General features: G+C 32.2%; 1 protein-coding gene across 2 annotated transcripts in view; it reads right to left on the bottom strand.

The window, feature by feature from the left end:
* LOC125070359 (phospholipid phosphatase 2-like) overlaps positions 1 to 27,751 on the bottom strand; it is an 82,965-nt gene extending 55,214 nt beyond the window's left edge. Inside the window, exon 1 of one of the 2 annotated variants that reach the window (XM_047680193.1) lies at positions 27,537 to 27,751. In XM_047680193.1, coding sequence (XP_047536149.1) covers positions 27,537 to 27,662 — 126 coding nt within the window. In that variant the 5' untranslated portion in view covers positions 27,663 to 27,751. Of the gene's footprint in view, positions 1 to 10,628; positions 10,899 to 27,536 lie in introns of those variants that run through there. The other variant, XM_047680195.1, reaches the window with a different exon arrangement.
* Positions 27,752 to 27,955: the final 204 nt, after the last annotated feature.

Below are 27,955 nucleotides of genomic sequence, written 5' to 3'. Positions count from 1 at the left end.
GACGTAATAATATATTTTCAATATTAATTATTTATTGGGTAATTAAAAATAACACAAAAATGCTTCAATATAAAATCAATCAAATGTTCTTAGTATTTAATCTTATCATAAGCATTTAATTAAATTTAAATACAAACAAAATCAGTCATGAAATTTCTGTAAACTTCACACCCGCAAACAAAACGACGGATAATAAAAGTTACTCTGTCTGTCTGTCACCCTTTCGCTAAACCACTTAACCGAATTTGTTGAAAGGCATGAACCTTATAAACCAAAAACGAACAAACAAACTTCGCACACGAAAACTAATTACTTATAAAAATTTTCGAATCCGACCCTGTGCTAAGTTCCCGGTTGGTCGATGTAACTTGTTAAGGGGAACCGAATTAACACTTGTACCAAAAAGTACGGTTGTAAAATAGTTATGGCTACTTTAAACAAGTTATTTGTATACGATGTAAACTTATCTATTCTTTAGATAAAAAAGATAAGATATAATGATACTTTGAGATAAATGTAATTTAAGAGATTTGCATTTTTACAAGAGTATTGGGCCGATTGAATAAATACAGACAAATTGAAAGTTTATTCTGGTGCCAGAATAAGTCAGTATTTAGTTGCCAAGTTGTAAATTAAGGTCCCATCTTTAATATATAGTATGATACTGTAAACACTATCTAAATGTATTGTTGATTACAATTTGGTGGGTAATATTTTGGGTATAAATTATATATATGTTCTATATATCATTGATCAATCAACGTTATTACTACGGGTTCGGACATATCCGAGAACATACATAACATAAGCAGCCTCTAAATTTCCCACTGCTGGGCTAAGGCCTCCTCTAGCTCTGAGGAGAAGGTTTGGAGCATATTCCACCATGCTGCTCCAATGCGGGTGGAATACACATGTGGCAGAATTTCGTTGAAATTAGACACATGCAGGTGTCCTCACGATGTTTTCCACGAATTTTCCACGGGGAGTGTTCCGAGGAATTGTTTGGATTAATCCCGGCAGCTGAATTCCATCTTCAGACATCTCGACAAAATTCTAAATTTCACCCACACCACTTAGATGTCCGTAAATCCACAACAGCGCGATTTTTAAGGCATTTTCTGCCTCGCACAACCACTCTGTGGAACCAGCTTTCGCCGGCGGTTTTTCCGAACCGATACGACTTCAAGAAAAGAGCGTACTTATTTCTTAAAGGCCGGCAACGCACCTGTAACCCCCCTGGTGTTGGAGATGTCCATGGGCGGTGGTAGTCGCTTTCCATCAGGTGAGCCTCCTGCCCGTTTGCCCCCTATACCATAAAAAAAAAAAAATAAAAAAAAAATAAAATGTTTTCTTTCACCGCCGAGCATGAGATGAATTATAAAAACAAATACAGCACATGCAAATTCAGTTGTGCTTTCCTGGGTTTGAACCCGAAATCATCGGTTACGAGTCTCGCGTTCTAACCACTGGGCCATCTCGGCTCAGCTCAGATCCGAGAAGAACCGCCTAAAAATTCAGTAGTTAGTCTTTTTTATCAATACCATTCCTTGGTGGCAGGGTTATGTGCGAGCCCGTCTGGGTACCACCCACTCATCATATATTCTACCGCGAAGCAGAGAAACTTTGTTTTGTTGTGTTCTGGTTTGAATGAAAAGTGAACCAGTGTAACTACAGACACAGGGGACATAATAACGTAGTTCACAAGGTTCGTGGCGCATTGGAGATGTTGCCCGTCCGTAAACTATGAATATACTAATTATTTTATAATCTTAATGATATCCAATTCAATTGCATGCCATAAAAGTAGAGAATAATAATAAAAAATCTTTGTCTTTGCATCCGCAAGTCATACAAAGGGAGTCGGAAGTCCATTTAAGATGTCAAAAGACGATCGTTTTTATATGTATTTATATTATCAACCAGCTGTAACCCAAAGAGTAAAAAACGTTCCCCCTTTTTGGATCAAAGGAATTAAAAAAAAATAATAGCTTATTACCATCTACGGACGATTTCTCGTCGATTTTCTTAGTCGTACCGTTAACGTCTCAGGGTCCCAATTCATTAACAAATTTTATCGCAATCGAATCGAAATATAATCGTTATCGATTGCCGTTTTCCTATTCTACAAACGGAACGATCGATTTTCGGTTCAGTCAAAGTTGGATCGGAATATAATCGGGAACATATACCGTTATATGTTAGTTGAAATCGCCCCCGTTTATTTCTAGTGATTGACTGAAACGCTAATAGAATATATATACGACGTACAAAGCAGTATTTCGTAGTATAACAGTTTTAAATGGGGTTTTGAATGGAATATAAAAATAATTTGTATGTAGATTTGAAAGGTGCAAGCCCGTCTGGGTAGGTACCACCCACTCATCAGATATTCTACCGCCATACAGAATTAATTAGTATTATTATAGTTTTTGTGTTCCGGTTTGAAGAGTGAGTGAGCCATTGGTGTACTGTAGGGAATGGTTATTATTTCTTACAGCGTAAATGTCTATGGGCGGTGGTGACCACATACCATCAGGTTGCCCATTTGCCCGTCCGCCTACCAAATACATTTAAAAAAAAAACAATTTTTAATTGTTCGTGTATCATGGACATACAAAAAATAATTTGATGAAAGTTTATGTATATGTTTATCGACGTTAATTCTAAATAGTAATAATATATCATTATTATGTAGTTTTAATATTAAGAACAACTACATATAAAGAAGTATGTATGTACTTTGTTGTCACGTGTTCGCGCACCGCCTTCAAAGACCAATATCTACCAGACTTACCCAAATATACAATGTATAAGCTTTTGTAATAATAATCAAAACGGTTTTACTATGTTAATTGAGGTATAAACTACTTCATTTATTACTATGACTTTATTTATTATGTCAATTGAGATATAGTTACTAATTGCACAATTTATATAGACATTTAAAATAAATAACTATATATGTATACAACATAATTGAGCCGTTACTTGTCCGCTTCGCTCGTAAATTAATAATTGGAATTCTTCATTGGCTTAGTGGCTAACTAATAAGGCAGCCGATCCCGAGGTACTGGGTTGAAGCCGAGTCAGGCCGGTCTGTAATATGTTTACAAAGCCGTTGGTCTTACGTCTTTCTGTTCGTGTCGGGTTTGTTTTCCTATCGAATAATGAGATTGCACATGCTCTCCTCATGATTTTTTTCTTTCAGAACAAAGTTCGATATTAAAAACATATATAAAGCAAACGGAAACTTAATTGTTCTTGCTGGGTTTGAACTTGCAATCTCCGTTTAAAGTTCACGTGTTCTCGCTACTGGGTAACAGCTACTTACAAATATAAATGACAACAGTAGCTAAGCCCACATGGGTGGGATAACCGTTGGGGTGTCACGGTAGTATGCGCAGGCGATTCTGTAATGCTTCGAAGTGATGGAGTGGGTACCGCACGGTTTTTGTAATTCCTAGATTGTGACCGTTGAGTCTCACATACCCCCCCCCCCTACTTCACGTGGGGAAACGGGAAAATTCGTTTTATCATACGCCAAAAACAGCTTAGCTGGACATTAAGCCAGACAGACAGACGTCTGATTATACAATATGTATATTTAGTTTTTTAATTGTACAGATTATGATATCATGTGTCAGTCTTGAGCGTTGGCTGAATAAGTTTGGTCAATTAGTCGATGCTAATTAGGGCATTTCAGCTTGAGTTACAGTTTATCTGATGTGGGAAAATGTTTCAACACACACAAGAAGATCAGTGTACGAGAGGAATGCACGTTACATCGTGTTGGGGACTTATCTAATGGTATATTGGTACTTTGATATTGGCGTATTGGCGTATTTGTGAATTAGCATTGGTGGATATAGAATACCTGGAAAATACTGAATGATAAGTTGGTTTGTAATATGTACCTAAAGACCGTTCGTCTGTTAACTATTCAATATTAGTGATCGTTTTAGTTCATTTTTTCTACATAGCTTATCGGGTTATCCTGGCTGACCCCACTGGCTTTGTTAGACCTGTGAGTAATATAATAATATAGAACATGGATGTTATACCGAAACTATCGGATATCCGAATATACATCCATAAACGAAATTTATACAAAAAATATATTTATTTTAATTTAGTTTTTACGTAGTGTTGTACTTAAAGAGAGTAGATAATTGTATTTTTAAGCTATTAGGTTTTTTTTTTTCTGTGATTATACTAATCCTAATTAATAGTCTACAAATATTTAATATAAATTAAATTAATATGTTGCAATTTTCTAAGTATATAAGTAACCGTAATAACCTAATAATCTAAGTAACCGTATCTGAAACCGATAAATTATTATTCGTATATCCGTATTCATATCCAGATTCAAAATGACATATCCGTAACATCCCAGGTGTGGACAGTCACTTCAACACTCAGAAATATTTCGGGAAGTAACAAAAAGAAAAAAAAATCAAAACAAATAAGTATAGCGAGCATAAAAAAATGTATAATTTTAATATATTTACTAATTTACTTACTACTGACTTAAATAAAAGGGGCGTGCACCTGTCCGCGAATGAAACGATCTTTTTCTTCAGCGGAATTAAAAATAGTTTTATATTGCGTTTAAATAATTAATTACAATAAAATATAATCTACTTATTTATAATAAAATAATTATTATTACTGCGATATTTTTTTTTTTTTTCACCACAACTGTAAACACTCACAATATAAATATAGTAAAATAGGATAAGGTGTGAAGTTGTTTTATTTCGAGCAACTTGACACTTAATTGACAGTTTAGCGAGCAACTTTATCACGTAGTTTTATGTCAGTGAGCATAAAAAAAAATCACTAATAATAAATTAGTAATTTTAAAATAAAGTAACTTAATTTTATTAAACTTGTAAAGTACATCGAGCCGAGATGGCCCAGTGGTTAGAACGCGTACATTTTAACAGATTATTTCGGGTTCAAGCCCAGGCAGGCACCACTGAATTTTCATGTGCTTAATTTGTGTTTATAATTCATCTCGTGCTCGAATATGACTCCAAGCCTTCTCCTCAAGAGGAGGCCTTTAACCCAGCAGTGAGAAACGCAGCCTGCTAATGTATGTAAAAAGTAGATCGATACATTGAAGTTTATCCATGCTACTTTACAGTAGCGTCCAGCAATAAATTAATACGATCAGCGTCCAATTAATAATAATACCAGCGGTTATTAAAGCATTCCCTTACATCAATACTTACCGACTAGTCAGCGCGTTAAGCGCTGTAGTAGGCAGAGGACGCTCTGTCCATATGTACCTAAACTAATCTATACTTATAATAAATGCGAAAGTTACTCTGTATTTCTGTTAATCTTCAAACAACTGCATCGAATTTCATGAAATTTGGTTTGAACCAAATTTACAATCAAAAAAGGACACAGGGTTTGTTTTAAGCCCAAAATCTCACGACCAATCACTAAAATGCTAGCGAAGCCGTCGCAACAAATATTTTATAAGTAGGTACACAGCGCGAATAGTATTTTATATGTAATAACTGCATTTTTTTATTTGGATTCCAAAATGAGTGGATATGGTTATTGTTTGACCTTTACGATTATTCAATAGAGTGTCTTATCGTTCATGGCGAAGTTTATAAAATTTGTTATTTCAAATAAAAACTTTTTCTTTTTGAAATTAAAATTATTTTTTAAAAAAGGAACTTTGGAATGGAATTAAAAAATATATATGTAATTACAATAACGGCTTGGCTTTCACATTTTTACTTGATTTTATTATATGTATAAATATAATTTATTATAAATCACTTCCTTGAATTTATTGTGTCGCTTGTTTTATAGACGTAAAAACTATAAATGGTTTACAACTTCCGTTTCTATTGCCTGTAGTTTTAAACGATACTATAATACCTGTCTAGGATTTTGAAATCAGATCAGCCAATCCGCCCTCAACCTTGGGAATTACGTTGTAATGTCTCTTGTAAATATTTATTTTCTCATTATTAACCTTTAGAAAGATATTCGGGCCAATTAACCGGGTTATGTCGAATGCCTACCCAGTAAAACACTGCGATGGTCATCTCAACATCTTCGGCGCGGATGGGCTGAAGGAGTGTTACTTGTGCTCGTCCCAGTGCATTAAAAAAGTTAACTGTTCGTATGATTGAACGTAACTTCTTCGAAAACTACTATGAAATATGAATCTAGTTATTAATCATTAATTAGTTTAATGATTGCAATTAAAGTTGCTATTAAGTAATGTGATACGGTCGATAAGACGTGCGTGCATTTTAATACAATCGATAGTAAAAAAAAAAAAACAATTTAATTCCAATCTAATGATAAAAACCTTACACGAATCTCGAATACTAATTCTTAATCACGCATCGATACAAAACAATTATTAAAGTTATACGTTTAATTACATTAAGCACACATTTAGTACTACAAATAATCACAAGTTTTGAATACGTACTTAGGTATTTTAATGTATTATTAAATTGCTTATCAAATAACAATTTTATGCATTATTCGATCAAATGAGGTAGAACATACTTTTAGTTCTGCAATGAGTATATTATGTAACGATTTATTATTTAATCATAATAAAATAAATGTAATTGCACACTGTATTATTAAACACCCAGTGAACTTATTCGAATTATTTACATTGGTTACGATACGATCCAGATTATATTTCGGTCCAACTTTGACTGGACCGCAACTGAATCGTTGCGTTTGTAGAATAGGAACTCTGCTAAACGGCAACGATTACGTTGTCCATTCAATTGCCATAACCTGTCTATGTGAGATACTTGGTGGTAGGGCTTTGTGCACGCCCGTCTGGGTAGTGTACTGGTCTGGTACCAACAGATATTCTACCGCTAAACAGCAGTACTCAGTATTGTTGCGATCCGGTTTGAAGGGCGAATGAGCCAGTGTAACTACGGGCAAGGGATTTAACATCTTATTTGCCAAGGTTAAGGGCGCATTGGCGATGTAAGGAATGGTTAATATTTCTCACAGTGCTATTGTTTGTAGGCGATGATAACCACTCACCATCAGGTGACCCATTTGCTAGTCCGCCAAACGACATCATAAAAAAAATTGACAGTAAAATTTAAGCCCAGTAACTTAGTAGGTTAGTCTCCGATGTGCGCAACTTCTGAAAATGATATACTAACAATTTGAGTATAACTTCAATTAACATAGTGCCAAAAATATTATCATGTGTATCGTAACTGGCGCGGGTTATCGTTGTCTAAGGTCAAGGTGCTAAGCATGTGCAGATCGATGTCTTGTTTGTTTTTATGTAACGCGGAAATCATGTAATGTAATACATAATAATTAATTACGTTGATTAAACTATAATTTTTTGCAATTTATTTATTTAAATTATAGATATTTTTATAAACATAAGTAATATCTTTTTATGGCTTTGCCCTGCTTTGACATTAGCATTTAAAAAAGAAACTTCGCAAACGATCGTGAAATGTCAAAAATTCATATCATACATACTATTATATTGTTGTTATTTTTGCAAATATACAAAGAAATAGAGAGATTCCGTTACTGATTTAAAATAATTTATTAAAAATACGTTCCCTCAATTAGGTACTTTCCGAAGGATTAATTTAAAAAAAATACTTAATTATACCAAATTTGCGCCATCTATTATAAACTGACAATTAATTTAACGACTTCTAAGAAAAAGGGTCCAAATTGGGCAGATTTTTATGCATTTCAGAAGCGAAAAGTCCGAGATAAGTATGAATAATACATTTAAGAATTTCTCGATACAAAAATGAATCACTATTTTTCACTTAAGAAATAAAAAATACTTACGAAATTTTAAACGAATGACTCGCTTGCATTCTCACAAGTCTCGATTCCCTAGATATTATTAACATATAATGTATTTATTCATCTGTTTTCCCGTCGGACCACTTAGCGTCAACGAATTTACATAGGAAATATCTTTTTTCCGAAACACCGCGTGTAAAATAAAATAAGGGGTATTTATTGCAATCTTTGGGGGGTTTAGGTTAGGTTAGTTAGTTAGTTAGGTTAGGATTTAGGCATATTTGAAAAATATATTCGACATTCGACAAATAAAAGTCGCAAGAGAGAAGCGTTCGCCTTTTCTTCTATATATTGTCAATTTTCATATTTTATACTTCGAAGTAAGGAAACCAATATATTGGACTTTAAGTTTATAGTATCAGATGTTAACGCTTATCTACCCATTGTGTTGTTTTTGTCCCATTTTGGCAAAAAAATGAAACAGCGTAATTATGAGATAATTATTGAGATCGATGTCAAAAAAGTCTGGACATATTGTTGGTTATATCAAAGGTACTTAATACCTTTCGATAACCGACACTTCATTTCCCAGCAATTAATTTCGTTTTAACACTCTCGTTAAAACGGCTGCTCTTATTTTTTCGAGAAATAATTTGACTTGAGTGTGATCATGTTATTGACCATAATTCGCGTAGATAGGAGTGGTACCGTCTGACCGTCTGAGTATGTAACACTATGTATCCACTCATCATACATTCAATATCAACCGCCAAACATCAATACTTAGTACGATTGTTCATTGACGCTGTTAGGGATGGTAATTATTTCTTACAATGTTAATGTCTGTGGGTGCTCATGACCACTTGCTATCAGATTGCTCGCTAACTGACCAGCCTGCCTGTCTATTTAAAAGAGGGCGTAAACTAATGCAGAGACAAAATTCATGTTTTCAAATAGAACAAAATTATACGCAATACATAGTAAAGTCACGCGGAACAGTTTATTGTTTTATTGAGGAGTTTTCGTGTTCGACGCGTGTGCGTTGAATGAATACTCTAAAACAATTGTACCGATTATTTAAAAAGTATCTTGTTGACATTCATTCACATCATGTAGACAGAATATATTATATCAATTTAATTGCACTTAACTTTGTATTTCGAATGTTAGAAAATAGCACTGAGTTTCTTGCCGGTTCTTAGCAGAATATATATTCCGATTCGTTTGGTGCCGTAAGAAATATTAACCATTCCTAACGTCGCTAATGTGCCATCAATATTGGGAACTAAATTTTTATGTCTCATTCACAATCATAATAATAAGTATTACTGTTTGGCGGTAGAATACAATATGCTGACTGGGTGGTACCTTCCCAACGGACTCGGACAAAGATCAACCACGAAGCATTTCAGTGTTAGATCGTGGGCACAGATTATGTCGTTAATTCTTGTCATCGTAGTGATGCCGATGTTTGTTGCGGTAGTGAGGCTCAATTGTTATGTATACGGAACCATTGTTAATAATAAATTACTTTCTATATATAGTCTCCGTCGTGTCAGTCAATTAGATCGTATTTAATTGTTGTATACTAATTATTTAAGTACGAATACATTTTTTTATAACTCGTCTGGTTACTTACTGCTGAACAGACTTAGGTGATTTTTTGTGCGTGCGTTGCAATCGGCTTAGTGTTCTTTTTTTCACCAACCAACAAGAAACAAGATATTTCATCAGTAATAAATCAAGACGAGCAGTTAGTAAATTGTGAAAAGTATACGTTATATATTAAATACTCTTTTGTAACGTACGTCAATGTATAATATTTCAATTTTGACATTATATACATATATTTTTTTACATACTTACATATATTTTTTAACGAAATATGTTCGTTGTGACGATTTCTAGTTATATTTTAAAAATGCAATCATAAATGAAAAGCATTAAAGTAATTTTAAATATATATATATTAAAGCAATACTTATTTTTTTTTTTTTTACATAAAATTAATAACATTTATATTCTACGAGTTTCGTATCTATTGTGTTGAACTTTACTAATAAAAAATAAAAAAAAGTATAAATATGACAGTTACGTTTCAACAAATAAATTTTAAATGTCAAATGCACAGATTCACACAAAGCATTAATGAATTGATAATTATGGTGCGTGGGCGAACTGTTAAATGTCATCACTTATAAAGTTAACCTGCATTTAATAGAAGCAGGTCAACGACGATAGTGCAAGTGGACTCCAGTAGGTTCCCATAACCTTGAAATAGGATTTTTTTATCTGGCTTACTGCACAGATTATAAATATAATTTTTAATAAGCACCTAAAAAAAGTTTGTTTATTTTTATAAGTTCAAAGATCAGAAATATTTGTATTTTAATAAAAAATTTAACAAGTTTAGGAAACGTTGCAATGTTTGATATTTTTTATTTGATATCTGTATAGTACAATTTATTTATTAATAATATAATTATTTATATTTTAAATAATTTAGTTGATGTTTGTATTATAAAAAGTAAGTGATACTTTTATAAGCTACAATATTAATGTACTTATAGGAAATAAGTTGGCTTCAGTAGTATTTAAATATAATAATATTGTCAAAAATAAAACAGTGTTTTTTTTAAATATTTCAGATGAGCAAATAAATTAATTTTAAACTTTTTATTAGTAATGGTAAAAAATATAGACTGATAATTTAATTTTCCTTTATTTTTAAACGTATACAAATATATGTTACGTTTAATATTAATAAATTGTTACTTTATAATTATAAAATACTGTCCGTTAGCTAATCACCTAAAAGTATTTGTACTTACCGAAAAATATATTCCTTCTTACTACACAGCCAGCCCGGTCCAAAACATTTTAAAATCACAAAAAAAAACCACAACACAACAAAAAACTAATTAAAAAATAAAACGTTAAAATATTTTCGTACAGAAATGCAATCGGTAGTTAAAAACAGAATAAAAAATTATTGCAGAGCAATATTAAAAAAAAAAACAAGTCTTCAAGTGTCGCGTTCGAAATTCGAATCGAATTCTATCGCGAGATCTGTCAGCTCAGTTGGCGCGTAAACCCTTCGCTGTTCGGATCAACACTGACTTGTGTTGTGACTTAACACTAGCTGTGTTCCAATTGGTATACGTCGGTACCGCTAGGTATGTCGGTCGTTCGTCATAACAATGTATAGGGTTTCGTATCAAAATACATAAAGTTTAATATTTATTAAATTTAAATATCAAACAGAATCATCTTCGTGATAAGATAATATATTGACATTAATTCGATAAATATTATTTCATTGCCAAATTTGTTTTTTAAATGTCTTTATGGATAAGTCCGTGCTTGGAATTCTATTAAAAAAAAAAACCATAATGTGACACTTCAGTTTCTAACGGTTTTTGTTTAAGTAAAATCATGTAACGATAAAAGCCGTTAAGTGTATTTTTAGAATTCGAACAGACTGACACTTTTATTATGTAAAGTGATAACGGAAACAATCCAGTCGTCCTTTAACTTTAAGAAGTGACTTCTAAAAGCGTCCACAATTGAAAAATATGAACCGACATATTTGGAAAGTAATGATGAATGAATGAATGATAAAAATTATAACAATGTTCAATTATATAATACATTTAACATTTATTTAAAATATAACATGCTTCTTTTTTAATTATTCATTCATTCATATTCCGATCTACGCATACTGTTGTGTCATCCTTAAAAAAATTTTTGTACGCTAAAATCGAAATTAAAAGTGTTACAAAACTTATTACTATAACGATGCTACTAATGGATATTAGATAATATTAATCCAGACGCCATAATTGGTTAAGCCGATTTCTCACGGTGCAAGTTTTCCCAACATAATATTAAGTGGAATGGGGCTTATAAGTTTAAAATTCAATTTGTATTTGTAAAAAAGGAGTTAATAATATTTTGAGACTCAAAATTTTTTATGGATAATCGCACTTTGAAAAAATAAAGTTTGAGTTACTTTACATAAAGTCGATTTGTGTAAAAATAAACATTATATACAAAATTATATAAAGTTTAAAATGAGTAGTAATAAGTTTTTGCATAAAATTGTTGCTATATTTTAGTAATAGTGCTATTAGTCAATAGATGGCGTTGTAGAGATACGTTATCTATTCATCGATAGATGGCGTTGTTCTCTTGACATGTGATAATAAGTGATTAAGTTTCATCCTTCCAGGAAATGTTACGCATCTCATAAATAATAGTAATTGACAGAAAATAATTATGTAATTGAATCTATTGTTTATTGTTCATATTTATGTCCATTGTTTATGTTATTTTTTAATGAACATAACCGTATTTAAAATATTTCGTAACTTGTTGGTTTTGGATGTAATATTTTTAATATATAAACATATGAACCGAATTAAAAACAAAAACCTAAGGTATCATATATTTTTCTTAGATATGAACGAAATCTATCAATATTTATTTAGTCTCATTTACCACAATACATATTACTATGACCTAAAATTCAAGTCACTTTTCAAGGCGGTCAGTAATATTCTGAAAGTGACCACTGGGCTATCTTGTCTACTGGGACTTAATCTATGATGTCAGGTTTTGGGCAAGAAATTTTTTGTGCTCGAATTCTGTTTGTATTAATTTTATCTTCCAAATTCGCTCACCTGTGAGAAAATCCATATATTTTCTGCAAAAACATTCAGTATATGGAATAAGCTTCCAAAGATTTCCTTACAAGGAGAAAAGGCCTTCGCCATGCAGATACCTTTCAGGTCTTTTGCTACTTATGTTTTACTTACGACAGACCAGTAGTAGAGAAATCATATAAGCAGAAGTGGTCATCTCTTGGGGGTGCATGTGCAAGTCCGTCTGTGTTGCCTACCCAGACTGACTTGAACAGCCCTATCACTTACTCATCAGGCAAACAGCAATATTTAATATTGTGTTTCGGCTTATAAGGTGAGTGAGAATTTCTTACTTCCAAAGGTTGATGGTGTATTGACGATGATAGGGATGGTTAGTCAGTAACCGAAATCGGTCGGGACGCCATTATGATTATATTTATAGTTATATTTCATAGAATGTCTTAAAGCAGGTACGGAATAGGTTTAATTTATTACCGGTTATATTTTTTTTAAATACTTTGATAGGATTAGTACGTCCCGACCTTCGCGATTATGACTTAATACTAATAAAAAACCAGCGAAGCGCGGTTCAGAAAGGCGCTTATAGGGTTCCTTATACTTATTTTCTAAACTAATTTAATTAAGCTGAACAGGTTGTATGCTTTCTTTACCGACTTAAAAAAAGGATTATCTATTCGGTTGTATTTTTTTATTTGTTCGGGACACTAATCATTTGCGCATTTAATAATAAAAAAAGCTAACCTAAGCTAATTTTTTGATGCGCTCCAATTTTATTTAAAACTTATTACTTGAAGTTGGTTTTTTATTAACATTTCATATAATATTTGGATACAAACATTTATAGGACTACCAGTCAGAATTGAAATTTCCTGTTTATATTTAATAGGCAAACTTAACTTAAAAGGAAGGGTATTCCACGGGGTAGCGAAGGAACTTTTTACCTCTCAAAGCAGTTAGAACGAAGGCGACCTAGTATTGACGATACTAGCAATGGTTAATATTTTTACAGTGCCGTTGACTTACCATCACGTAGCATTGCCAGTCTCCCAACCAATTCTACCTGACTACCTCGATCGAGTAGTGGTTAATACCGATAGATTATTGTGCTTTGCGGTTCTCGTATTGGAATATTATTTAAAAATAAAGCTGGTAAACAATTACCTACAAGTACTCTGTCAATATTCCGTCTAATCTACGGAACCCTAAAAACCAACAATAGAACAGACGAAAAATTATTAGTAGCATTATCATAGCTGTCTGTTTCTCACGGTTCTATTTTGGATATCTGAATATATTATAAAGGATTAAAGGATTTAATAATAAATAATTATATCCGATAATAGTTTTTGCCCGCTTGGTAGGAAGAGGGAGAGGGGGGGGGGGGGGCGTTATTCGGTGTCGTAGGTCGTCGTTTCATATAAAATGAGTTAATGCTTGTTGACTTCCAGGCAGGAGACATAACATACATATATAATTGTATTTAACTAACATGACTGTATTTTTAGATGTTGAAAAAGAGTAACTACTGAGTTTCTTGCCGGTTCTTCTCGGTAGAATCTACATTCCGAACCGGTGGTAGCTTTACTTTAAATAGTTTGTTAAATGACGATTCAAGAGTGCTTGTAAAAGCCTACTTGAATAAAGTATATTTTCATTTTGATTAAGTATATAAAATGAGAAACGTTGTATTGTTGTGTCGTTTAAGACCTTTCCAGACTGGTAAATATTATTAATGTTAAGTCACCATCACACAAAACCACTCTAATAGATTTAGTTATATATTTACGGAATTAGTTGTAATTATATAAGCATAGAAGTCTTATATCCCATGTAAAACAATGGCCGCATGTCATATGTCAGAAATATCAATTTCTGTTTTACGTGATGAGATCAATTACGAATAGCGTTATGATATTATTTATAAAGAACTTAATTATATATATATTTATTATTCTGTGGTTGTGTTAGATGTGTACATATAAATTAAATAGATGCTTGTGTCATTCCGTGTTCACTCATAGGAATTTATTCATATCCAAGCTCACAAGCTTAACAAATACAATGTTATATCACAATATTAACATTATATTTGTTCTAAACATAATAATCATTAAACGTAGGGATCATATGTTTTTATAACAAATAATGGAGTCAATTAGCCTGGCTCTATGATGTTTGACCTTTGTCTGATTTTAAAGTTGCTTAAAAACATTAATATTTTTTCTATATTTCAATTTATGAATTTTAAATGTCATTCTTTTATATTATTAGTTTAAAGCAATTTAAGTTGGCTAGTTTTGGCAATTGCCTCAAAGGAAATTACTGCTTAGTATATGAGTGGATGTGCAAATTATATTTATATTCTTTATAACATAATATCAAGGGATAGGAATCCAACATGACTAAACAGAGAGAAATTTGGAAGTCCAGAACCAACAGCTTCACTTGCTTTCCACAGTTAGGGTGTGTTACAATGTTTGTAAAACTGTCCAACTCTAAGCAGTTACTTAAAATTTGACGTAACATTATCTCTTATTGGTCTCGGATCTGCCTATAACACCACTTTAAACCCGAGGTAAGCAATACTTTAATCTAATATTGTGTTCAATAAATAGGATTGTCGTGACTGTGCTGTTCTCGTTTGTTTCGATGGCTCGTTTCTTTCATACTTTAGGCTTTCGTGCGAACATTTATGCGCGAATAAAGTACGTGATATATATTGTCATTTTTCTATTTCCGTTTGAGGTCACGTGACACTTCGCGTGTTAACGTGAAAACGAGTTTTGTTATATAAACAACGACCGTATTCATAAAACAGTTGATAACGATCGGCGGTTCTTACGAGTTTTGCTTTAAAATATTCAATTATTTTTATTCTTAATAAATCCAGAAGATGAATTCTGGATTTATTAAAAAAAAATCACAAATTGAATTTAAATGAAAACTTACTGGAGAAGGTTCACAAGATTTAACCAGTATGCCGTCACGATTTGGAACCTGATCGCAGCGCCACCAATCCGAACCATTTTGGAACCAGCCTACACACACTAAAACATCAAAATCAGTCCGATTCCATAGGATTACAATGTCATACGTACATAAGAATTATATATTAATGATATTTAAACGATTATATGACCTATTCTAACAAGGTCTCTATCTCGACAAATAAATCCAGTCGTCAGTATTTGTTAAGTTAATGAAAGTATTGTCAACTATTACCATAACTAGATTCAACACAGTGACCAGTAGGCCGTGACTCCATTGTGACTCAGTGGCAGGATGCGTTTTGTCACGTTTTTATATTGAATTGCATTTAGTTATTTTTATTTGTGTGAATGCATATTCTTATTTTATTGCCTTTTTTATATATAGTATATATATAGTACTAGCGACCCGCCCCGGCTTCGCACGGGTGCAATGCTGATACTACATATACAACGTTCAGTTTTTCAGTCATTAGACAATACAAGCCGCTATGTCCCTGCGTTTTAAGTCCGTAGTATCTTCGAAAATATTCATTTAAATTACATTCTGTAAAGGGCCATATTGATCTATATTAATTTCACAATGTATTTAAGGTACTTAATTCAATAAGGATTAATGCTGTATTGCTTAAAATCGCTTCGAAAATAAGGCATTATTTATCGTAAAAAGTAAAGGATAAAAAATGGTTATTGTGTGTTATCCCTAAGAGATAGACAAATACCATCGTTGACTTTTTTGAAGATCTTTATAAGGTGTACAATAGTGTAGTACATTATTTTAATCTATCTCGTAGGGTCAGCCAGCGTTTGCAATGTAGGCGGAAAAAATGTGTTTATTTACGATATCACTTTAGAAACCTCTAAAATTATCAGTGTTTCTCTACTATATTGTATACATTTCGAATCTACCTTCCTCTTAATGATTTAATCTATCTATCTATTAATAAAACCGCATCAAAATCCTTTGGGTAGTTTTAAAGATTTAAGCGCACACAGGGACAAACACCGGTAAGCGACTTTGTTTTATACTATGTAATGATATATTTTTGTATTAAGCTTTCGTTAAAGTTTTAGTGCAGTCTAACGTCGCCCTGACAGACTTTCAGCAAGATATCGTAGGTATATGCACAAAAATTTTTACCGATGTTGATACGGCTCGCCTAGTTTATTTCAGTTACTTTCACAGTATAATGTCCTACGGTATTATGCTTTGGGGTAACGCAGCCGCTATCCATACTATATTTGTGCTGCAGAAGAGGGCTATTCGCGCAATCTATAACCTGGGAGCCAAGGAATCTTTGAGGTATAAATTTAAAGAAATTAAGATATCGACTGTTGCTTCTCAATATATATTCTGTAATGTTTTGTATGAACGGAAAAATATTAATGTTTTTATGAGAAAATATGATTCTCATAACGTTGGTACAAGGAACAAACACAATCTTGTTACTCCTGTTACTCGACTGCATAGAGTCAGTAACTCTTTTGTGGGGCAATGTATACGCTTCTACAACAGGATCCCAGAAAGCGTTCAAAATGCTTCTGTTGCGAAATTTAAAAAAATTGTTAAGGAACGCTTGTGTGCGAAAGGTTACTATACAATTAGTGAGTTTATGTTTGATAGCACACCTTGGGAATGAAACGATCGCCTCCTGGCTGTTTCTACTCATATACAATTATGTATATAATTAATTTGACGTAAAAAAAAAAGTCCCGCTGAGTTTCTTACGCCGATTCCTCTCAGGTCAGGGTTTCTTTTTCCGAACCGGTGGTAGTGTTTAACTTGACAATCAATAAGAGAGTGTAATACTTCTATATTGAATAAAGGAATTTGGGTTTGAGTTTGAGTTTGAAAAGGTGCACTCTCAATTTTCCTAACGCTCACAAACAAACTCAAGCACGACAAAAATATTTCAGGACTAACTTTACTTGCATCTCATCTATTTCCAAACTTCCGACGGCCATTGTGAATACGACACGAAACCTCAATAACTTTTATAGATATGACCATGGGTTTGAACTCAGTCCCTCGAGATATGGAGCCTTATACTACATCGACAAGATAGAAAAATGTATAGCAAAGGAATACGTTTGCTCAAAAATGTTTAGTATTATAATTGCTTGGCAAACCCTAGAAAAAACATAAAAAGACATAAAACTCATAAAAAACGTTAACATTTTAATGTTATCTCAGATAAAGTTATAATAATAGGCATCATCCGTAATTATCCCTTTATTACGATTTGAAAGATAATTTGAACTTTATTACCATTTATTATGGTTCAATGTACAAAAACAATAGAATAATCTTACCTGCATTTTTTGCAAGAATTAACCTTTACGCTATATAAACCTTTAATACCTTACAACAAGGACGACTATTGCGTATCACTTCGCCACAAAGCGAAGGCTTTGTAGGAAATACCGTGAATGATTGTACTAGGAATTCCTTTGTGAGTGTTTCATACATTTTGAATATTTTAAGTTTATAAGGTACTTTGTGTAGTTTAGGAATCTTAGAGTTAGTCAAAGGTACAGAAATTATGATTTATGAGGGTATATAAAGGTTAGAGGGGTCAATGACTTCTGGTTTTATTAATGAGTTTAGGTATATTTAAATTTAATGTCTAATATTATTTTTCTCTAGAATCTTTACAAATATCTAAAGCTGAAAATCATATAACAGAATTAAACATTTTTTTTTGTATAAATCATTCTATTTATTGAGAAAGGTTATCAGACTAGAACCATCAATGAAACCGATAAAAGGGAAAATACGTTGGGGAGACTGATGAAGAGTGGGGAAGGCACAAATGGCAAGCACTAAGGACATTCTGGATTCTCAATCTCAAAGGCGATTCATTATAAAGTTGATCAGACTATGGACAAACTGGCCAAATACCACCCAGACTACATGAGGAATTCCACAAAGACTTATAACACCAAGTAACGCAACCTAATACAGACAAAAACCGAGTCAAAGAAGAAGTTGTCATCGTAGAGTTCACATTTCGACATGAATTTGCAATCCAAGAGTTCAGATTGTGATGCTGGCAATAAAATGCAGGCAAATTAAAGTGACATAATTAAAATTAATTATAATAAGATATAATTACGGAAAGCATTGAACGTCTGTGGAGAAATGATAACAATAACTAAATACTAGTAACATCACGATAGGACTCAAACTGATGAAAATATTAGAAAAATACTAACTACGTGCCTCTTTTCGTCTTGCCCTGGAATATAAAATTTTCAAATAAATTATGTCATAACGTATTATTTATATATAAATATATATTATCACAATGCTTTAAAAAGTATTTTAATTCAATAATAAACAAGCGTGAAGTGATAAGTTATACTGAGTGATGTCGTTATGTGTGTGTGTGTGTCTGTGATTTAATACGATGCATAAATATTATAGATTGATTTATATTTATTTGTTGTTATATATTACAATGGTAGTATGAGTGTCATCGTTACTGGAAGTCAAGGACAAAAACACAACACAATGATTAAATATTTATTAACATAAATAACTAAATGTACAGCTGGCAAAACATGTTCAATCAGGATGTAATATAATTTTTTGTTCTATTAATATTTTCGCATCTGTACCTTATCGCGGTGTTTTTACTCTGTTACTAAAAATAAACATACCTATATATATATAGTCTATTCCAATCACAGAAGAACAAACGCCAAATAAAACAGCATTTAATAGAGAATTGACAATTTGTTAAATGTCATATCATTATCGATAGTCCAAGCAACCTCCTATTCGGAAAGAAAATCCCCTGACCTATACCTTACCAGCGTTTCACGATTCTCTGATATTTCAACAATGTCTGGCGAGTATTAAATAAAATAACCTTTAAAATACTTTGTTAAGTTTATTTATAGCCGAGTTAACCCGTGTTTGCCATATTAGTTTATTGCAACCGCTCTCTAAGATCGTCATATAAATAGCATTAATTATACAAATCCTGTAGCTTTATCGTACAAATGTTGATTATCGTAGCAATCACGACTTATATGAAGTAAATTTAATTACCATAATTAATTAAAGAATTGCGAATATAACTATTGACCCTTTCATTTCAAGCTTTTCACTTGTGTTAGGAGTGGGTGGTCAGGATTTATCCTGTGACTTTTTACATCGCTAGCCACCCGTAAGCCATTGATGCTTAAAGACATAGTTACCGGAAAATTATAAGAACAGTTAGTTTACAAGAAGTGTGCAAGACATAAGCTATCGAAATATTATCCACGTATACATAGAAAATATAACCATATGAAATTTAAGCTTGTCTCATTAATAGACTGGATTTAAAACACGTGAAAATATTTACTCGTTCGATATATTCAAAAAACGACCCATTATATTATTACAAAAATATCTGTCTCAGTTTGTAGGATGGAATTATAGTGGTTTTCAAATCGTGGTGATTTTTTTGTTTTTTTTTTTTTTTTTTTTAATTCATCCGGGCCTGGTTGCTTGGTGTTTGATGATTTGTGTGTCATTGAAATATGTAAGACAACAAATGTCTGTAAATTGTTTGTATTTTTTCAATCGTGTTTTCATATAAATGATGTAATTGTCTTTATGAGAATAAATAATCTTTAAATCTAAACCTAAATTGCAAAGCGCAGCCGCTCAGCTTCGCACGGGTGCTAAATATAAGGTCCATAGCACGAGGGAATAATATAGGTTTTTCAGTGATTTTTTAGAATTAGATTCTTAGTTCCTGAGATTACCTCCTACATACATTTTACTCATGTAAATTATTTTTAATAATATTATAGATTATATGCTAAAACCTACAGCGAAACGTGCTGTATGCTCTGGTATAAGTAAGTCATTAAAGAAATTGTCTCCTCATAAGTAACACCCTGTAAATTTCCCACTGCCGGGCTAAGGCCTCCTATTTGAGAAGAAGGCTTAGAGCTTATTCTACCACGCTGCTCTAATGCGGATACACATATGACAGAATTTCATTGACATTAGACACATGCAAGCTTCGTCACGACGTTTTCCTTCACTGCCGAGCACGAGATGAATCAGTGGTGCATACCTGGGTTTAAATACGCAATTATCGGTTAAGACGCACACGTTCTAACCACTAGGCCATAGCGGCCTATATATAAATATGTGTTTAGTGAATATATATACGTATATGTTATTATGTCATATACGTTATTGCGATTGCGATGCGAAATATATAAAATAATGTCTTCACGTGCAGACTGTACGTGATATATTAATATACGAATAAATCTACAAACGTGATAATAGGAACATTGTCTCACTTAATAAAATATAATAATTATTGAAGTTCGCGACACACGAGCGTCAAAACATTAATAATTGCTTCTAAATTTAACTTGGTAGTAAACATTTGACTGTCTTTTTTTCCACAGTGTGACTATGGAACATATTTAGATAGAACAGGAATGACATTTAGATTTATGATTGATTAATGAGATTGGGCTCTGATATATCTTGTCTCTAGAACTCGTAATTTCACTTGCATGTATTGCTTGGAATAAGTAATCAAATTCTCTTACGAGTACTTTTAAATTTTATTTATATACTTTGTGGTAAGGTTTTGTCAAGTCCGTTTGAATAGCTCATTAGATATTTTACCGCCAATCAGCTATACTTGGTATAATTGCTTGAAGGGTTTGAAGGGTGAGTTCCCAAGTTTGGTTGCGCGAGTTAAGTTCTATGGATGGTGGTTGTGAGCGTCTGCTTACCAATGCTAAAAAAAAAACCTATTACCTTTCTGTAAACCGGTTTACAGAAAGCATGCTATTAGGTATTATTATGAAAAGTTGTACTTTAGATAGATAGATAAAGCAAAATGGGGGTGTTATAAGTTTAACATATGGATCTTTGTCTGTCTGTGGCATCACAACTTCTACGCAGATGAAACAATTTGTTCTACATCAAAAAAAAGATAAACTAAACCTACCATCAGGTATGTAGCATCAGTACATTAATATATTATACTATATATATCAGTATTAAAAGTGACACAAAACACTGGTCAGATAACACGCAAGTCAAAACACATATACTCGTATATAACTATGCGTTCGTCCTCAATCCATACACCGCGCGTGTACGCCCGCGTTAAACGATACTGCTTAAACCCCTAAGGGCGTAGCGTAATGTCATATATTCTTTAATATTTCTTAATAAAAACCATCTGTCAGGGCGCTAATTTTAGAAACGAATTGTAACGTTATCGGAATCGAATCGAAACGTAATAGTTTCCGTTCAGCCGTTTTTATATTCTACTCAAAGTCAAAGTCAAAAATCTTTATTCAATATAGCAATGCTTAAACTTGCTTATTGATAGTCAAAAATCTACCACCGGTTCGGAATTTAAGAACCGGCGAAAGAAACGGGATATATTTTTTTTTTACATTCTACATGTACAATAATAATTATATTATAGTTATTTGAAACAGCCTGGAGGCGATCATTTCATTTCTAAGGTGTGCAGTCCACTAAAAAGTCATTAGTGGTGTGATATGCTTTAGCTACTAACAGAAACATCCAGTTACGATTCGATAAATCGTAATATAAGAATATACAAGCTGAGGGATCATATTGTAACCTATACAAATAAATAGAAATTGGTCCTCAGTTACTATTGAGGAAAAGTCAAAGTTGGATCGAAATGAAATCGAAAACGTATCATATCGTATACCCCCCTTAATACTGACCTTATTGTTTTTTTTCCAAACCAGACTAACTTTTATTGAGATTAGCGCATTCAAACAAACAAACAAACTCTTTAGATTAATACCTATAAGAGTATAGACAATTTTATTAATCGTTTTCGTACGTTTCTAATTGCGCTTGAACAACCTTAGGAGTTTTTTTTAAATACCGACAACGATTCTTGCGCATTAGAAAACGAACTGGTTTAATCACCTTGGAGGATGAAATCAAATCACGATGAATCGTGACTGCCATCACATAGTAATATAAATGTTAATGTATGCAACGTCTTCACACACACTACCGGACAATTATAATGAGATTTAGCATAAATATTTTACTACAGAGAATAGAGACGAAACGGACTGGAGTCTCCTGATAAAAAGTGAGCACAGCCACGCAACGTAGGAAGCAAGTGCGTGTCTTTAAGGTTTACGAGTACTCTTTTTTTAAAGGTTCCCAAATTCGAAGAGTAATTGTGCGTTTAATTAATCAGAAAAATTAAATAGTACGTTATTTTTATTTTATTTCTATTCAGATATATACTGATAGTATAAATGCAAAAGTAACGCTTTCATGACTAAACCACTGCACCGAATTTGGTATGAATCGAGCTTGATCTTTACCATTTTTATACCTAAAATCTAAAAATCACCCACTTAGATATTATATATACATATACAGCCAAACAACACTAGTATTGTTGCGTTCCGGTTTGAAGGGTGGGTGAGTCAGTGTAACAGGCGCAAGGGACATAACATATTAGTTTCTAACGTTATTGACGCATTGACGGTGTAAGGAATGATTAATATATGTTACAGCGCTAATATCCATGGACTACTTACTACATACCATCAGCTGGCAAGATGGGGACTGTCGATATTATATACCTGTACCACTGATAGCATTATTATCGTCGCTTGGATGAACGAAGTAAAGTAAACTCTACATTACGAATCTTTGTAATATACTTCCGGTGGATATATTTTTGGGCTTTCGCCTATTTGAGTTACTTTTTTTATTATACGTGTTGATATTTTATAATTCCATTACATATTTACTTATTATTAATGAAGTTAATTATTTCCCCATCTATTTCCTCTTTCTGTATCTGTTTCTTTCCTAATACTTATACCTTAAGGTTTATACCTTAAGGTTGCCTGGAAGAGATCGCTTTTTTAGCGATAAGGCCGCCTCTTATGCATCTTTCTTAAACGTGACTAAACTATATGTTTTCTGGAGTACAATGAAAAGTATTTCGATTTGATTTCATTATTTTTATATAAATTCGTGACTGTAATAATATTTAATAATGATTTTCACTAATACATGTTTGGTTCTTTGCGATGCAACTGTGTAACTTCCGTTGATGATTGTGCTAAAAAGGCACTATAAATATCCAGTAGACACCACATAAGAAAAATATGTAATACAATATTAGGTATATATATATACATACATACATATATATATATATATATATATATATATATATATATATATTTAACATGTCAAAACAGTATAAGGAAATAAACAAATTTTATTCTGTCATGTTAAAATTATTATTTATTTTTATATACGATTTACATATTATTACATAATAAATATTTAAAGACAATAATTTTTCACGAGTGTGATAGTTTAAATATCGCTACAATATCATACAAATTATATCTTTCATCTAAATGATACTCTTACTATATGGAGCCGAGATGATCCAGTGATTAGAACGCTTGCATCTTAACTGAAGATTGTGAGTTCAAAGACAAGCAACAACAATTTTATGATTTCAAGACTGTATACACATGACGGTTCAAAATGCTCATAAAATACTTGAATAAAAAACATTTTGGTTTTTATTTTACCCAATAATAAAGCAGCTAATTTTTTATTAAATATAACTTGCATTGTCTTGCTATAAATACATATATAAACATAACGTTCGAACAAATAAATAAACATAAAACATGTAATCTTAGTTGCACGTTTATGTTACATAGTAACTTTATGTCATGACGATTTCACGAGACAATAGGAATCAGTGAAACTACAGGCGCAAGGGACATAACATGAATAACATGAATAACATCTTAGTACCCGAACTTTGTGGTGCATTGGCGATGTAAGGAATGATTAAGAAATTTCTTAGAGTAACGTATGTAGTGGTGGCCACTTACCATCACGTTGCCAAATTGCCTACCTGCTTATCAATTCAATAAAATAAAAATTAAAGCGGTTAACGGAAAGCATGCTGAGGTATTAGCATATAAAATCATATTTTATTAATTCTCGCAGCAAAAAAAGGGGTGTTATTAGTTAGGCATGTACAACTGTCTGCCTGTGGCATCATAGCTCTTACACAGCTAAACATATATTTTTTTAAAGTTGAGTCAATCGAGAGTATTCTAAGCCATGATTAAATATGTTTTAATCAGCTGTCTGAAGTTTGTATATTGTGATATAAATTATATCTATTTATAACTAACGAATTGAGTTACTGTTGCTCTTAATAAAAATGATTACTATGATGACCATGACCTGATGAGGCAGCATCGTTAGGAATCAGACTGGCCAGGGTATCGATTTCGAGTTCATTGTTATGGTCTCAGTGATAGATACTCATTATACAAACCTTAGATTTCCGTATTTCTTACGATTTACTATTTTCTTAATAACTCAGCTATATTGGGCACTACTTAGAGCTTATGATTAATATACCTTTATTTATACTATAACACTTACTACTTATTTCTACTTTCATTTTACTTTTAAAATTCCGATAACAGTTTTGTCGACGTTCAAAACGCCATTTGTTCCAATCCATAGTGAATATCATAGACTCATCAAGCTCTCAACCAACGATATCGCGTCAATTTGTTGCCAAATAATGTGGTTACTTTTTTCCTGCTATGGTTGGAATAGAGTATACATATATTTAGGGTTTCTTAAGTCTAGAGTTTTTTTTTACACAACAATCAGGTTTGTCTCTTATTAAACTGTTTTATATCATTTCCACCGTTCTCATTGGTCTGTGTCAGCCATGTGGCAGACAACAGGACTGAGTGTATACAGAATGTACTCAGCCTTGGACGTATTTGTTAAATTAACAAAAACACAAAAACCTTAATGAGATCTGTTGAAGGAATTTCGACTCTATCTTAAAAGTAAAAAGCTTAAAATACAACAAAATAAAAAGAAAGAGAAGAAATTGTTTTTTTTAAAAACCTCGTTATTAACGAGTTTAAAGCCTGAATGCTTGTGATATTCATTCGATTTTAGTTCTTATTGCTATAATAATGAAGACGATATTTCGATAGAGTCAATATATAACAATAAGCAGACGAAGTCGACATCATTTAATATATATTTTTAAGTGCTTATGTTTCCAATAAACCAGAATTTCGACTAAGCTAATTAATTCTTGACTTAGTCGAAAAATTTTGCATATATTAAATTGACAAAAACTCGTCGTGGTGCTAAAAGATGTAAACATATCATATAAAAAATGTTTGTAAGTAAATCTATTCGAGATTAATATATTTCGACAACGTTTGACTTCTTTCTTTCATCTTCCTTTCTACTGACTTACCATCCATTACAATCCACTTTGATAGGAATCAAGATGACCCAGTATGTAGTTATATATATTTCAACCGAAGTTTACACATTAAAATCTGGAATCTGAATAACTCAGAGTTAAGAGAAAATATTGTGAGGATACCTGCATGTGCTGAATGAAATTTATCTGCGCATTGGAAACGCGTTGTGGAATAAGATTCAAGGAACCTTCTAGACAGAGATGAGGTCCTAGTTCATCAGAGGGACATGTACTGGCTGAGTATTTTACTCTTTTTATTTTATAAGCAGCTGGATGCAATATATATAAATATACAGCACAAATTAACTTCTGGACAACATCTAACGCGTTTTATTAGATACTAATACATATTTTAAGAATATCACGTAATTCCTTATTAATGATGGTCATTAAAACCTATTGGTTTCAAACACTTAACCTATAATATAATAACCGTTTAAAACCTCTGTCTTTGTATTGTTTTTGGAGTTTATCTTTTGTCAATTAATGTGTTGACATTTCATAATAAATACGTGTTATTTTATTTACAAGATTTTATTTAACTTGCAATGTAAGTATGTACGGGTGAAATTCTGCAACTTAATTTAGAAGCAGATATGTTTAGCCGATCGAGCTGTAATCTTTACATCTCTTTGTTAGATTAATATTTATAGGATATATGTATATTACTTTTACACGACAAGGTTGGTATCATACTTATGATATTCAAAGTCATGGGTCAAAATACTTATTCAGTACTATCTGGAGGGGCGGTCTGGATACTCTGTCTTTTTCTGTATCCCTAACAATGCGCATACAATTTTTTATGAAGATAAGTTCAGTAGATAAGAGGTGAAAGCGTAACAAAAAAACAAACTCACTTTCGATTTTATAATATTAGTTAAGATAGAAACGTATTTAATTTCGGGAAGAAATACATTATAACTTTTTTTATTTGTATCTCGTGTTGTTCTGACTACCTCGTTGTTTGTGGTTAGTTTATGATGCTACCGATGCTAAAGTCAATTCTCTTATCAGGACAATAAAAGCTTCAATAGCTTTCCATTGTCCTGACAAGAGTAGAGGCCAGAAAAGACACATAAAAAAAACATCGAATGGTTTTATGTATGTATGAAGATATTCAAACACGTTCATTAACCAAATGGGTAGCTATGTTATCACTGAACATATTTCTATAGATATATAAATATTATTAAGATATTCCGAAATCTATTACATTACAAATTAATTTAGTTTAAATTCGTTCAATTCGTAATGGTCGATTTATTATAATTAGCATTAATAATCGATATCTTGTTTTCTAATTGGCAGAATGTTAATAGACCAGTAACAAAAAAAAAAAAAACTGGTCTAAATATTAGAATGTCTGACTGACATTGACATTTCATGACAGCCTCAAAACTTGTATGATTTACACACACATAGGTATGTAAAAAAACAATGGAAGTTTCATAAACTTTCTCCAATTGTTCGGATAAAAAAAATCTGAATTTAAATCGTATATACATAGAATAATAGAGCATGTGATTTTCGACAATACTAATTAAACACGATTAATTGACATTTTCGTTGAATTTATGTTAATGTAATGTTGATTAGCTTTAATAAAATAAATCATTAAAAAAGGACTCCTTATATTTGGACGAAACTTTCTAGCTTTCATTGGAATTTCATCTCTGTTCCTATAGATATAAGATTGAAAATATGTTTTTGTGAAAGTTTAAAATATATTTCGATTATAATATACTTACAGCGATGTCCAATGTGGAGGTCGATGACATGTCGATGGTAAACACACCCTCCCCACTCGGAGCGGGCACCACTTTCGATCTTTTGGGCATTTTGAAACAACTGACTACTTTATATGTACGCACCATTTTTATATCACTTATTAATAAAATACACTTCACTTAATCACTTTCATAAATCACCACAAAAACAAAAATACCAAATTAAATTCACACACAAAAAATATATCACGTATTGTTTATTTAAAATATCGAACGATTATCGCCAGTTCACAAGCGTACGTGCGCACGCGCAACTTAACTCAACAGAATGACAGGTTTGGGTCATTATGCCATGGTGCGAAACGTTTTGCTATGAATGACTCAGCTCAGGTAGAACTTACAAGTAATTAGATAATATGAAAAGATCTATGAGATAGTTG

This window comes from Vanessa atalanta, chromosome 17 (genome assembly GCF_905147765.1).
Source record: "Vanessa atalanta chromosome 17, ilVanAtal1.2, whole genome shotgun sequence".
NCBI classification, from domain to species: Eukaryota; Metazoa; Arthropoda; class Insecta; order Lepidoptera; family Nymphalidae; genus Vanessa; species Vanessa atalanta.
The sequence above is the reverse complement of the archived record's forward strand: the minus strand, read 5'-3'. Positions and strand labels throughout refer to the sequence as shown.